Source organism: Microcebus murinus, chromosome 1 (assembly GCF_040939455.1).
Source record: "Microcebus murinus isolate Inina chromosome 1, M.murinus_Inina_mat1.0, whole genome shotgun sequence".
In the NCBI taxonomy this organism is placed as follows: domain Eukaryota; kingdom Metazoa; phylum Chordata; class Mammalia; order Primates; family Cheirogaleidae; genus Microcebus; species Microcebus murinus.
Window position 1 is genome coordinate 135,411,980 of NC_134104.1, and position 14,128 is coordinate 135,426,107.

At 36.7% G+C, this 14,128-nt stretch overlaps 1 protein-coding gene across 2 annotated transcripts in view; it reads right to left on the reverse strand.

The window, feature by feature from the left end:
• NEK10 (NIMA related kinase 10) overlaps nucleotides 1-14,128 on the reverse strand; it is a 228,985-nt gene that overhangs the window by 124,515 nt on the left and 90,342 nt on the right. For both annotated transcript variants that reach the window (XM_076005874.1, XM_076005870.1), the window contains one exon: nucleotides 11,086-11,161. In XM_076005874.1, the coding sequence (XP_075861989.1) occupies nucleotides 11,086-11,161 (76 nt within the window). The remainder of the gene's footprint in view (nucleotides 1-11,085; nucleotides 11,162-14,128) is intronic.

A 14,128-nucleotide genomic window follows, 5' to 3' on the forward strand; every position in this document is an offset into this window, starting at 1 on the left:
GTTGTAGGTGTCCTACTGATAACCCCAACCCTTACTTCTTCAGAGCATACTGGAATGAATTCCAACTGTTCGCAGGTTTGTCTAAGGATTTTCTTTAATCCCTTAACCTTCTCTGAAGTGTTGATAGCCAGGAACAGCCTTTTATCAGCGACTGGTAAGAGCTGGGGTATAAACACTCCACTGTCTCTCTTGGGGTTGGATAATTCTGAGTTATTTGAGTAAGCAGATTCCTAAGTTCCTTAACAGATCCAGTTGCCCACAGTGGTAACTTGCCCAAGAAATTCTGTATCAGCTGATTTCCCTTTCCTGTCTCACTTCCTCACCCTGCTACCCATGTTTCCCAGGAACACCTCCAGAATACACCACCTGCACTTGAATCCTTGTCTCGTGGTCTGCTTGTTAGGGCATCCCAAACTAAGAAAAAGTGAAAGAAACCCAACAAGGTTAGGCAAATAGGGGTATCTATTGATAGCTTTCTCCAAGTGCAAGAACAGAAAAGCTACAGCTGGGTCTTGGGAAAATGGAATCTAGGGCATGGACATTGCCAGAACTCTCTCTCTCTCTCTCTCTCTCTGTATCTGTCTGTCTGTCTGTCTCTCTCTCTCTCTCTCTCTCTCTTATTCTCTCCCAGTGTTGACCTGATTCTGTCAAACTGGCCTCCTCCATGCTACAAACATAGTCACCAAACGCTCCTAGGCCTTTTGTCAGGCTTCCGCTCTTGACTGACCTCCAGCTCAACACATTCTCAGGAATGAATTCTAATTGGGTCAGCTTGAATCAAAGAAACAGTCCTACTTTTATAATTTTTGGCTACAAGGACATGAATGCTTTGTCTACAAGGACTGGTCCACCATATATGGCCAAGGAGGCAAGATCTCTAAAGCAATGGGACTTACTAAGTCATTTAAACCATGTGCTTAGAGAATGTAGCTGTTGCTCCAAGCCTGACAACAGCTAATATTTATTGAATCCCTGCTATACTAGATACTACTTTACCTATCCGTCCATCCATCTAACCATCTTTTTAATCCTCATAACGACCCTATGTTATAGAAACACCCCCACCCATTTCGAATGAGGAAATTGAGGCCTAGAAAAATTAAGTAGCATGCCCAAAGTTCAAAAGGAAGGTGGAGAGCTATGATTAAAGCCAGGCAGTCCAGGTCTTGAGTCTGCACCACATCCAATTGGCTCCCAAGGGAAGGGACAGCCACATAGCACCAATGCCCACTGAGCACAGGGGCACACACGTCCACTGACATCTTATTACTTCTCTCACTGCCACAGTTCTGGGGCACTGTTTACTAACCTCATAGATAAAGTAGACTTTGATATGAAAATCAGAAATGAATTCAGAGGAAATAAGGTGAGGAGGGGCTGAGCAGACTTAGAGGCAAATCCTTTATTGGGGACTAAATGCCTTCTTGGAAACTTAGAGCACTAAAATGAAATTAGCTAATTTATATATAATCTTCAAAATTTAACCCCCAAGTGTGTGGATCCTAGAAGTATGCCTTTCTGTGAAAATGAAGGTTTTTAAATGGTTGAGGGTTGCCAATGTATATCAAAGTTACACACAGTTGACATTTTCAAATCTTAATTTTGACATTTTATTATAGGACATGAAATTGTTACAGCTTGACAGTTTATTATTTTGTTTTAATGTGTATTTTTTTTAAAAAAAAAGAACTCCTCCTCCAAAGGGAAGCTTGAATTTCAAAACACTGGTCTTCTAACTAATATTATAGTATTTTAGAGAAAACAATTTCTGACACTGCAAAGGAAGGTTTTCTTTTATTGGCATTGTGCTCTGGCATCTAGAGTTGTTACAGACAATCTGAAATGCCCAGATCAAAAAATTAATAATTAAAACTAAACTTTAAAACTTAATCATAGTATAAAGTACTAAGATTAGCTAAATAAGCTATGAAATAAATTGACATAAAGTGATACTAATGTAAAGCCATTTGGAGTAATTCATTCATAATAGGACAAGTTGAATGTTGCCCAGCAAAATCATGTTTTCTTATTCCTTTACCTTTGATATGGTAATTTGGCTTTCATATTTCTCCATTGTTTAAATCCTATGACTTCTCCACTGTTTCTTTCTTTTTTGGGGGGGGAAATATAACAAATTTATTACGACTTATGCACATGTGTTTCTTTTCTCTGTGTATCCTCATCACATTGCTTTCTTTTCTCTTTTTCCCTTCTGATCCCTTGTTACCATTTCATCCCTCAATCAGACTCACTTCTAAGCACACACTGTCATAATGTCTGAATCTGAGGGAAATTGTAAGTCCCTTTGTATAATCCTTATGTAGTGCATAGAATATGGCATAATTGTTATACAGAAAGGTATGGCGCCCACCTCAACCCCCTCAGCCTTTACACTGAGTTTTGCAGCACTGGCAGGTCCCTGCTCTGCCTTCAGCTTTCTGTATTGTCCTGGGGACAATAGTATATATTATTATGTATTATATATTATTATATACTATTTCCTATATATACCCAATGGAGGTTCGTTAGAAGCATTACAGGATTTCTAATGCTTGACTCTTCTACACATGACTGATACTTAGCTCTGTGTGTGTGTTTGTGTTGTGTGTGTATGTGAATGTATTTCTCTCTCCAAATTAAATTGAATTCTCTTTGTGAGAAAGAACTAAGTCATCTGCTTCTGACAAGTAAATGCTGCATTATCTACTTGAGGGACAAGTAAAATGAGGAACACACATCTCTTTTCTTCCCTTTCTCCACTTTCATTCCACAGATCTCCCAAAAAAACAGCACTTCCATTAAGTGACTGTCAGGCTGAGAGATACCCAGTGGCTCTACAATGCCAAGAGGAAAATTCCAAGTCTCCCATTATCATGGCATAAATCTCAACCCAGCCAAACTATAGCTCCTGCTCTTCCCCAAATATGCTGAGCCTATTCAGAATTGAACTGACAAAAGATTTAATTTTCACAAATCAAAAGGATATTCCGGAGATGTACCAATGCTGGTGGCACAGAGAAATAAAAAGAACTATTATACAGAGGAAATAAAGGCATCAAACATGCCCCAGGAGGGTGCAGCCCTATTCTACTAGTTGCCTGGTCCTTGAGTATACTGGGCCAAACCCTGAAGTTCCTTAATGTGTCAGTTATTAATTTATTGCCTCACCTCTTAATGCACCCTTCAATAAACCATGTAATCTCTTCAAGTATTTCTCCTTTAAAGTGAGCATGATGTTAAGCTTTCTCTGTTGATAGTGCTAGAGGGACACTGCAGGAAGAAGAGGCTTCCTGCAATTTCTGGCATGGGCCAGGGGCAGGCAGTATAGATAGGCATGGGACTAGCTAGAAGACAGCCTGTCTCAGCCACAGACCCAAAATATTCTCCCTCTGAAACCCTCCCTGCAGCCTAAGCCTGGTGACCAACTTTCTGCAGGCCTTGCAACACAGAAGGGCTCCTTTTGTGCAGTGCCTGGACTCACCCCCACTCTTCTCTCCCTGTGGTCCTAAACTCTGAGGGTCTTCTGCACTTGTGGCAGCTGGACTCCCACTACATGCCCATGCCATGGGGTGCTGATGCCTTGTTTCCCCACCTGCACTGCAGAGGGTTTCTCCCTGCTTGCCCAGAAGCTCCAGAAAAGCCTGGCCCATCCAGGAACTTTTCTGCTATCTGTTGGGCTACCACACCTTTTCCAATGAAGGCTGAACCCCTTCCAAGTTTATCCTTTCTTGGTACTCTCCCTCAGCCCTAGGGGACCATGCAGAGTTTCCCTATATCTTACAGTTACTCTTTTAGCATCCTTAATCATTTTTTATATTAAACTTCCCCTACATTAGCTCACTGTGTCATTTTTATCTCTTTATTTGATCTAGGCTGCTAACATCATTCTGAAGAGATTTGGGGCTAATGTGACAACTGTTAGTGTAAAATAGACTATTGCTTTGTTTTACAGGTCTTCACTCCTAAAGCCACTTAGGAGATTATGCTTCTTTTTAAATGATCTATAGTACTACATTATGGTTTACTGAATATGGCCACAAACTCTATATAACTCTTTCCATCTAGAAGTAAATGTATTTCCCTTCCCCTTGAATTTGGGCTGGCCTTGACTTGCTTTGCCCAATAGAATGTGGCATGAGAGATGTTGAGTGACATCCAAGCTAGCACTTAAAGGGCAGAAAGAGAAGTAAAAGTTACTAGAAATCAAGAAGGTGGGAGAAGGATGAAGGGAGGAGAGAAAACCTACTAAAAGGTACAATGAACACCATTAAGGTGATGGGCACACTAATAGCCCTTATTTAAACATTATAAAAGCTATCGATACAACAAAAACATTTGTACCCCCTTAATATTTTGAAATAAAAAAGGGCCTTGCAGATTCCACTTTTGCCCTCTTGGAATGCTGTTCTAACACTGTCATGTAAATGAAAAGGCCACCTGGATGAGATCCAAGCAACAGCACCAACTGCTGGATAACCAAGGCCATCTTGGACCTTCCAGCCGAGCCAGTAATCCAGCTGAATACATCCACGTGAGCTCAGGGGAAACCAAAAGAGAAACCGCCAAGCAAACCCACACAAACTGTTGTTTTAAGCAACTAAATTTTGGGATGGATTGTTATACATCAATGGATAACTGAAATATACATCTCCCTATCATCAAGATGATTCTTCTAATTTCTTAACTATTCAATAAATTAATTTGTGATAAATACATGAGGATATTCTTTTGACCAATTGTCCCCACCCTCAGAAGAACATGTTAAAAGAAGACATCATTACGTTACATATACTCTCTCACATCTCTTTCCAAGAGGAAATGTGAGATATTATACACAACGACTTGGGTATCAAATGTTTAAAACGACAAACTAGACAAATAAATAAATATGGAGAAAGAAATCCAATGTTTACAGACTCATGTTTACTTATAAAAATAAAGACTATAAAGAAGCAAGAGAAAGAAGATGTGGAAACTGAAGATAAGTCATTTTGAATTACTAGTCAAAAAAGAAGAAAGGGCTTCCACTGACAGAATCGATCATCACAGAGCTCCCTTTCATGCTTTTTTGTGCTGCTGGGGAGTTCAGAACAAATCAGACTCTGAAAAATCTATACTGTGTATGACACTATGCATCTATACCCAGACTTTGAATTTTGGCTAAACCAAGTGTTTCACATTGCCAGAGACATGCAAAATGAAAACTAGGCATATCTTAACTATATACTATAACGTGTTTTCTTCCACCCATATGTTTCCTATAGTGTCAGCAGATTCAAAGACACTGTAATATCAAAATTATATGAAACTATAAATGTTCTTAAGCTGGAATTGTTTTTTTTTTTTCTTTTATAGAAGGTCCACAACTTTTTTTTTCTCCTTAGAAATGGGATTTTGCTATGTTGCCTAGGCTGGTCTCAAACTCCTGGGTTACAGTGATCCATCCCAACTCTGCCTCCCAAGTAGCTGGGACTATAAGCATGTGCCAGAAAAGTATCTCTAGGTATTATCATCTGCTATCTAAAATAATTTTTTAAATAATAAGAAAATGACTTTGAAAATAAGGAAAATTTTAAAACAAGAATTTTTAATTGAATAAAAGTAAACTTGGCAAATAATAAATGTATTGATGAAAGCTACCTGGAATCTATACATTCTGAACAACAAATCACAAAACTCCTGAAGCAAACATCCATCATAGTGCAATATTCATTACTCTTGACACATGGCCACCAATTATTCACTACTCAATTAGGGGGCAGTGTAGCAGAGTGGTTAAGAGCACACATTCTGGAGTCAGGTTGTCTAGATTTGAATCCAGGCTCCTCTACTTACCAGCTGTGTGACGTTGGGTAAGATTATTTAACCTTCCTTAAGATTACTTAAGATAGTCATACACTTAAGGATTGAATGACTTAATATTTACAGAGCACTTAACAGTGCCTACCACTTGGTAATCTCTGTATAAATGTTTGATAAATAAAAATATGTGGACAGCAACATAATGCGAGGCAACATGTGGTGGGGAATCATTAATATATTAATATGTTCCCTGGTGATTTCCATTTGGTAGCTTCTGTTTAAATTTGAGACCATGTGAACTATTCTATTGAGCCTTTAAGATGTATGTAGAGTTCAGTTGGTAAAATCCTGAGTTCACTCAAAATTCCTAACTCTGTGTGTGTGTGTTTAAGGTGTGTGTGTGTGTGCGTGTGTGTGTGTGTGTGTGCGTGTGTGTGTGTGTGTGTGTTTAAGGAGCTGCAAGAGATGAGGGAAGCATGAAGAGGGCATGGAGGGTGTTGTTATTCAAGTAAAGCTTATCCTTCTTGGCCACAGAAAAACCATGAATAGAAGTAATTAAAGCACAAGCAAATGTATCCCGCACCTACTTGCTCAAAGCACCACTATAGAAAGCTCTATTTCCATAGGTTTCTTATCTTTGCATGCTAAAAACTTCTTATTTCCCTTTCATATTTCTCACCTGCTTTGGCCTGGTTGCTAGAAAACCCTGGTCCCTACCAGTAACCAAAGCAGCCATCTAGGGGTCAAATATAGAGACAGGGAGAAAGCAAGCACTATAAATAAATACAGCATAATTAATTCTTCTCTCCTGTGACTATTAAGAAACAAATCTGATTCTTAGGTGCAATATAATCTATACACTCAAATGAGTACTATCCTTTCAAACTTTAGCCTGACAGCAAATGAAAATCGCCGTTATCTAGAGACTGTTTATCATGTGCCAGCCAGGGATTGTTCCCAGCACCAGATACATATCACCTCATTTACTCTCATAAAAATCCTACGAAATGGGCACAATTATTATTTTCCTCAGGTTGTAGATGAGGAAACTGAGCCATAGGAAGTTCAATCATTTAAAACTCTCATCTGTAGATCTAGAATTTAAATCCCGACAGTCTGATTCCAGAGCTTGTGCTCTTAATAATGACCTACTAACCTGCCTGTAAATACTATGTTCTTTTTTCAATTATGCTCTTATTTTTGAAAACTCCTCTTCTGCAATTTCCTTCAGGGCCAAATTATCAGTCACAGAAGAATACTTGTCTCAATAATTTATAATCATTACATGTTTTATTTTTTAAAAATGATAACATCCTACTTGATCTCATTATTCATTGTTCTAGTAACTGCAGAAGATAAAATGATAAAATACATAAATGGAAAAAACAAAATAAAGCAAACCCTGCCATCAAGGTACTTCCTATCTCAAATTAAAAGCATTTACTTTAGGGTCATTGGGGTAAAAGTAAGAAAAGTTCAATGATATGGTATTACGTTAGAGCTCATTAAAAATGCACACTAATTTTTAATCACATTAAAATGCAGAATGACTTATCTTCATTTTAATTATTCAAAATATTTATTAACATTCTGGCAGTCAACTCCTCTAGGCCCTGGGGAAACAGTGGTGAACAAAGAAGACAAAAGTCCTACCTCATGGAGCTTGTGTTGTAGTGGCAAGACACATAATAAACCAATTCAAGTACAATATAAGGTCAGGTAGAGGCAAGGGCAATGAAAAAATGAAGCAGGATACAGGGATAGAATCTGAAGGGAGGTTGCTATTTTGGGCAGGTGATCAGGGAAATCCTCTGCACAAAAGTGACATTTAAGCAGAGACCAGAATAAAGCAAGGAAGTAAACTCCGCAGCTATCTGGAAGAACATTCCAGGGAGGAGTGTTTTGAAGATCTGAAGAGAAACAGCAAGGGGGAGAGTAATAGGGAATGACAAATTTGTTACAATAAAAAGAAACAATTTTTCTTTGCAGTTATATTATTTCATACATTCCATCTGAGAGCTAAAGGATAGGTAAGAATTAAGCAGACGACAAGGGGAAAAGGTACTCCAAGTAAAGGGAGGGCATGCGCAACAGGCCTGTGGCCAGAGGGAGCCCAGATGGAACAGCTAAGAATTGCTTGAGTAAAGCCTGATTTGAGGTAAAGCTGGAAAACTTGGCAGAGACCAGGGTACGCTTGTAGCCATACTGAGGACTTGGTCTTTGCATGAGCAACTGGATGTCACTGAAGTGTTATAAGCCACTTAAAATTTTCAGAATTTTGAGTGCATTATACTTTTCTTAAGAACTTAAGAGGTACAGTCAGTTGTTGGGCATGCTTCCTTTTGTCTCTACTTGTCCATGTTCACCTACAGGCTTATTCTGATCCATCTAATAAAAACTTTACCAGCTTCTCTCCTAATTATCTAGTGTCCGAATATGAATGGGATGATACCAGGCAATAGAGTCTCAAATAATTTCCATTCCAGGGATAGTTGAAGTTTTCCATTTTTATTACATCATACTTATTTATTAAACCCCATATATGTTCCATGAAAAACTGGCCTAAAATATTTCCCACAGTCTCAAACTATATAATCTGCAATGCAGTTGAAAATGGTGTGCAGTGTCTATTGTTCTATGCAGTTGGAGTACAAAAGACAGAGAGATAAAAACAGAAACAAGTACTATATTTTGAGACGATTTCCTTGAGAAAGATAACAGAAACCTGCCTAATAATGAATCACATCAGATGAAGAAAAAAAGATTTTACAGACCTTCTGTTCTAGCACAATTGGTCCAGCAATGTACCCACAAACCATTTATCTAACAGCTGAACACAGAATAAAAAATGCTTTGAGGCTATTTCCTACAAGTTGACAAAGAAACTTTCTTCCATTAAATAAATTACTATCTGAGGAAGTAAAAGCAAAGGAAAGAGCAAAATGAGATGAGGACATCAAACTCTGGGGACCCTGGAGAGAAGGGGCAGAGGTGCCACAGGCATGTTGGGCCCACACTTACAGGCTCAGAGAAGCACCAAATGACTACAGAAACATTATAGAACTACAGAAAATTATAGAATCCCAGGACCCTGGCCAGGTCCCCTTCTACCCATATTTCCTGAGCAAGTCTATGGCATCATATCTCAAGCAATGCTCAGCCACTCTCTGCCCAATGACCTTCTCCCCAGCCCAAGCCCATGCAGGCCAAAAGCACCTGGGCCTCAGCCCCAGACCAGCCCTCTGTCAAATGCTGAGGGCTCCCACTTGTCACTAAAAAAAAAAATACACACCCCCACCTCTTATCCAGTGTTTAGAACCCACTCTAAAACATCTTCCACACTGTACCTCAGGTAAGATTCTATGAGCTTGATTATTAATGTGCATCATACCTGCTGCTTCTCAGTGTTTCCTAAGACCACCTCACAAATAAACATTCACTCAGGTTCTGCTTTTGGAGAATCCCAAACTTAGAAAGTAACATAATATAATTTAGGACTAAGTTTTCTAACTCCATACTCAGTTGAAGATATCAAAAATTAGGAAGAATGATGGCTTATAAGCTCAACTTCATAGTAAAGCCCATCACACAAAGGGCATTTCTAAAAACTAGGGGAGAGGGGAGATGAGAGAAGGGAAGAGAAAGAAAAAAATTTAAGCAATTTTTTAAAAAATATGGGTTTGATAGAAAGATGAATAGTAATAAGATATACTGTACATGTTATTAAAACAATCATGGTATGCCTACATGAAATAATGGTTTATCTATATTAGTAGGTTCAGCTTTACAAACTCTTCAGTTAATTCAAAAATTAAATGAAAATGTGAGTTTGTATTTGGATTAATAAAGCAAAAAAGTTGTCATGTTTTGGATTTTTTTCCTACATACTCCATAGATTCTGTCTCACACACACACACACACACACACACATACATGCACATATACACACACAAAGTTGACACTACCACATGAGCAATTCTAAACTCAATTCACAGTCTTAGGAATAAAAATCTGCTTTTACCATGTATGACCAACTAAAATTTAAGTTTGTATTTTATTTGTTCTATAATTTTAATTGGCAATCAAATCTGCTCAGGAATATATGGTCATATAACACTTTTATGATCAAATTTTTATTATTTATTTAAAAAGTATAAAGTGAAACAAAAGAAAATTATTCTTCTAACAACAAGTAATGGATGGGTCAGCTTTATTGTTAAAAGTTTAAGCATACAGATACACTTGCAGTTTTCAAGTTACTTACTAGCCTGGCCACCAATCTCTTTGGATCTTCTCATGAAACTAATTTTAAGAATAAAGATAAGAAATTTCCAGCAAAATAAAAGTCAACCTCTAAAAACACTATTCTGAACACTCTTGTATGAAAGGACTTTGTAAAACAGGAGCTGACAACTTTCACCATCCCTCAAGAAGATTCATGTTTAATTCTATTCCTAGGACTCAATTTTACAACTATAGGCTAGATTTATAAAGAAATTGAAAGTGTCTTGATTGCTTGACCTGTTGAATCATATTTCAGAATATTTCCCTGAAATCTGTTTTCCTACTGACTACCATATCTGTTTGCTAATTTCAACAAATTCAGACAAATGATATGTGATTTGCAAAAGAAGATTCTCACTTCATAATAATTAATGGCTTGCAAAGTAACCCTCAAAGTATGCTAAAGAACTTACAAGTGTCTCAATTTATCAAAATATAAACACTCATTACCCAAGAAGCAACTCACTTTTTGCAAATATGTGTCTAAGTACACATGTCATTATTTATTCACTCATGCAATAAAATTAATTCAATGTCTATTATTTGCAAGATAGTAGGATAGGTAATAGGACACAAAAATCCTTTCCCTGGAAAGTTTATAGGTAGAAAAGAGGAAAAGCATCATATATATAAGTAGGCACAATGAAATATTCCAAGTATCATGTTGGGAAGCACATTTATTAACTATTCATTCTCAGATTCATTCAATGACTATTGCACATCTACTATATACTAAGGGTCAATTCAATTCTTAATTTAGAAAAGTAGTTCCCATGATGGGCAGAGCTACCTTAGATGAAATATTGTTTTTGTGGTGGTTGTTTTAAACACACATAATGATCACAATTCTATTCATGTGTATTATCCAGGTAATTGGGAGAAAAAATTTATTAAATAAGTTTTCTTCCCTAAAATCCTTTTTCCTTTGCAAGCAGGGAATAAAAATGAAAAACAATACCAGTTAAATATGTTTGAGAGCCATAAAATGATTGTCCTTACCAAGAATACAGGATTGTTCCAACAACAGACGTGAGTTTACTGTTTTCTTGTTTTTGCTTTGCCAGGCCAAAGTCAGCTAAAATTCACAAAACAAAGCAATATGTTATTATGTTTTCCCAGTATTAGCATTGTTTCTTAGCGTTTCATTTTCTACATGATAACTATTACACTTCACAACAGTAGTCTTTTCTTTTCTTACCCTCTGTCAAGGTGCCCCATGTGCCAATCTTGCACCTCACTCCCAGTCTTAACTAATGGCATATGTACATATTTTGACATAGTGACATTTATCATTTAAAAAAAAAAAAAACCTAAAATAAATCTTGCTTACTGAAACACAGGACAAAGTACTTATTGAACTGTGATTCTACTTTTTAGGCTATCCTTTATAACATTCAAATAAATAGAATGAATCTAACATTTTGGCATATGGCAATCATCACCTCATTGGGCCAAAAGAAAAGTAAGCCATGAAGAGTAAGGTAACCACCATGAAGGTCTGACCCTGAAATTAACTGGCATCTATTTGTACTAAGTCACAGTAAATACGCTGTTCAGAATCATCTCAAAATATTTATATATTAGCAAAGGACTATGATTTTTATCATAGAACACCAAATATCTATACTTAATATTAGCACTAGCTTGTATTTTTAAAAATACCTTCGCATACTCCTCTTTTTTTAAACCACTCAAACAACTTAGGTCAAAGTAGTGAACACAGATACTTTTCCTATCCTCTTCACACAGATTCATCAACATTTCAAGAGGATTAATTATCAGAATTTCACTAAAAAACAGGCTTAACCCAGGCAAGACTTCAAGCTGTTTTTCCTAATAAGCTTTGATGTTCACAGTAACATTTTGTAAAGTGCAGCAAATGCTTATGGAATTTCATTGCCATGAACTTTAATGGAGTATGTGATTATTCATACATACAAAAATGCTTTTTAGGTTGAAAATATTTCAAGGTAGTTTCACTTGAAAATAATAAAAATTCACAAATGTGTACTATTATTAATAATAGTACATATTTACTAAACAGCAATCTAAACTAGCACAAATTCAGCAACTTACATGAATTGCCTCATTTAATAATACTCATAGCAACTCTGAAAGATAGGTATTATTGTTAAATAGCTTAGTGCTTAAAAGTTAGCACTCTGGAATTGGACTGCCTCAATTCAAATCCTGGCTTCATTATATTATAGCCTGAGTAACCCTGGGCAGGTTAACTTCCCTTTGCAATCACTTTCTGATATGTAAAATAAGAATTATAATGGTCTAGTACCTATATAGTAGTAAATAGTATAGTATAATAGTAACAGTTAAATGATTTAATATATGGAAATGCCATGTATACATCATATATAAAAAATATATGAAGGAGAATATTGAGCAATTGATTTATATTATTATTTAATCTTCACAACCATCCATTTTGTAGATGAGGAAACAAGCTCAGAGAGAATGAGTAACTTGCCAACTGTCTCACACAGAAAAATTAACAGTCAGATACTAATCTGGGGTTACTTGATTCTAAAGCCCAAAATCTTTGTCAAAAGGTGACAATACTGCCAACAAAGAAAAATCAGGCCTAGAACAATTCAATGACAAGTTCAACAAAAATTTACGAACTATATATACCATTCTGCACAAACTCTACCATAAAATAGAAGAGGAGGAAACACTTCCCAACTCATTTCATAAAGCCAATATTACTGACACCAAAGCTAAACAAACACATTACAAGAAAAGAAAACTACAGAGCAATATTCCCATGATCATAGACACAAAAATTATCAACAAAATATAAGTAAATCAAATCCAGTGACATATAAAAAGGATAATACACAATGAGCAAGTGGGGTTTATGCCAGAAACACAACTGATTCAACATTTAAAAATCCATCAATGTAGGCCGGGCGCTGTGGCTCACGCCTGTAATCCTAGCTCTTGGGAGGCCGAGGCGGGCGGATTGCTCAAGGTCAGGAGTTCAAAACCAGCCTGAGCAAGAGCGAGACCCCGTCTCTACTATAAATAGAAAGAAATTAATTGGCCAACTGATATATATATAAAAAAAATTAGCCGGGCATGGTGGTGCATGCCTGTAGTCCCAGCTACCCGGGAGGCTGAGGCAGAAGGATCACTGGAGCCCAGGAGTTTGAGGTTGCTGTGAGCTAGGCTGACGCCACGGCACTCACTCTAGCCTGGGCAACAAAGCGAGACTCTGTCTCAAAAAAAAAAAAAACAAAAAAACAAAAAAAAAAAATCCATCAATGTAGTTACCAAGATCAACCCATAAAAGAAAGAAAACTATTATATATGATCATCTCAAAGGAAATACAAAAAGCATTTGACAAAATTCAACATCTATTCCTTTCAATAAGCTAGGACTAGAAGGATAATTCCTTAACCTGATAAAGGGCATCTACCAAAAACCTACAGCTAACGTTCTACTTAATGCTGAAGACCTGAATGTTTTCCCCTAAAGTTCAAAAACAAGACAAGGATGTCTACCACTCTCACCATTCCTATTCAACATTGTACTGAAGGTTCAAGTAAGTGCAATATTTGCATAAACGTTGTGTGAGTGTAATTTTTAATTTCTATTTGATAAATGCCTTGGAATAGGATTACTGGATCATATTATCAAAAGTATGTATTTAATCTGACTTTTAAGAAATGCAAAGCCAAAATGCTTTCCAGTGTTTTCTCTCATGAGAAACATATGAGAGTTCCAGTTGCCTCTGCATCCCCACCAGCATTTGACATTGTCAGTTTTTGTTTAATTAACCATTCTAAAAGGTATGTTGTGATATCTTAGTATAGTTTTCATGTGCATTTTGCATTTTCCTAATTATTATTGATGCTGAACATTTTTCATGTAATTATTTGCCATCTAGGTATCTTTTTCAGTGAAGTGTCTGCTCAAATTTTTACTTATCTTTCATTAGGTTGTTTGTTTTCTTATTATTGAGTTTTGGATAAAAATTATTTGTCAGAAATATGAGTTGCAAGTATTTTCTCCTAGTCCACAGCT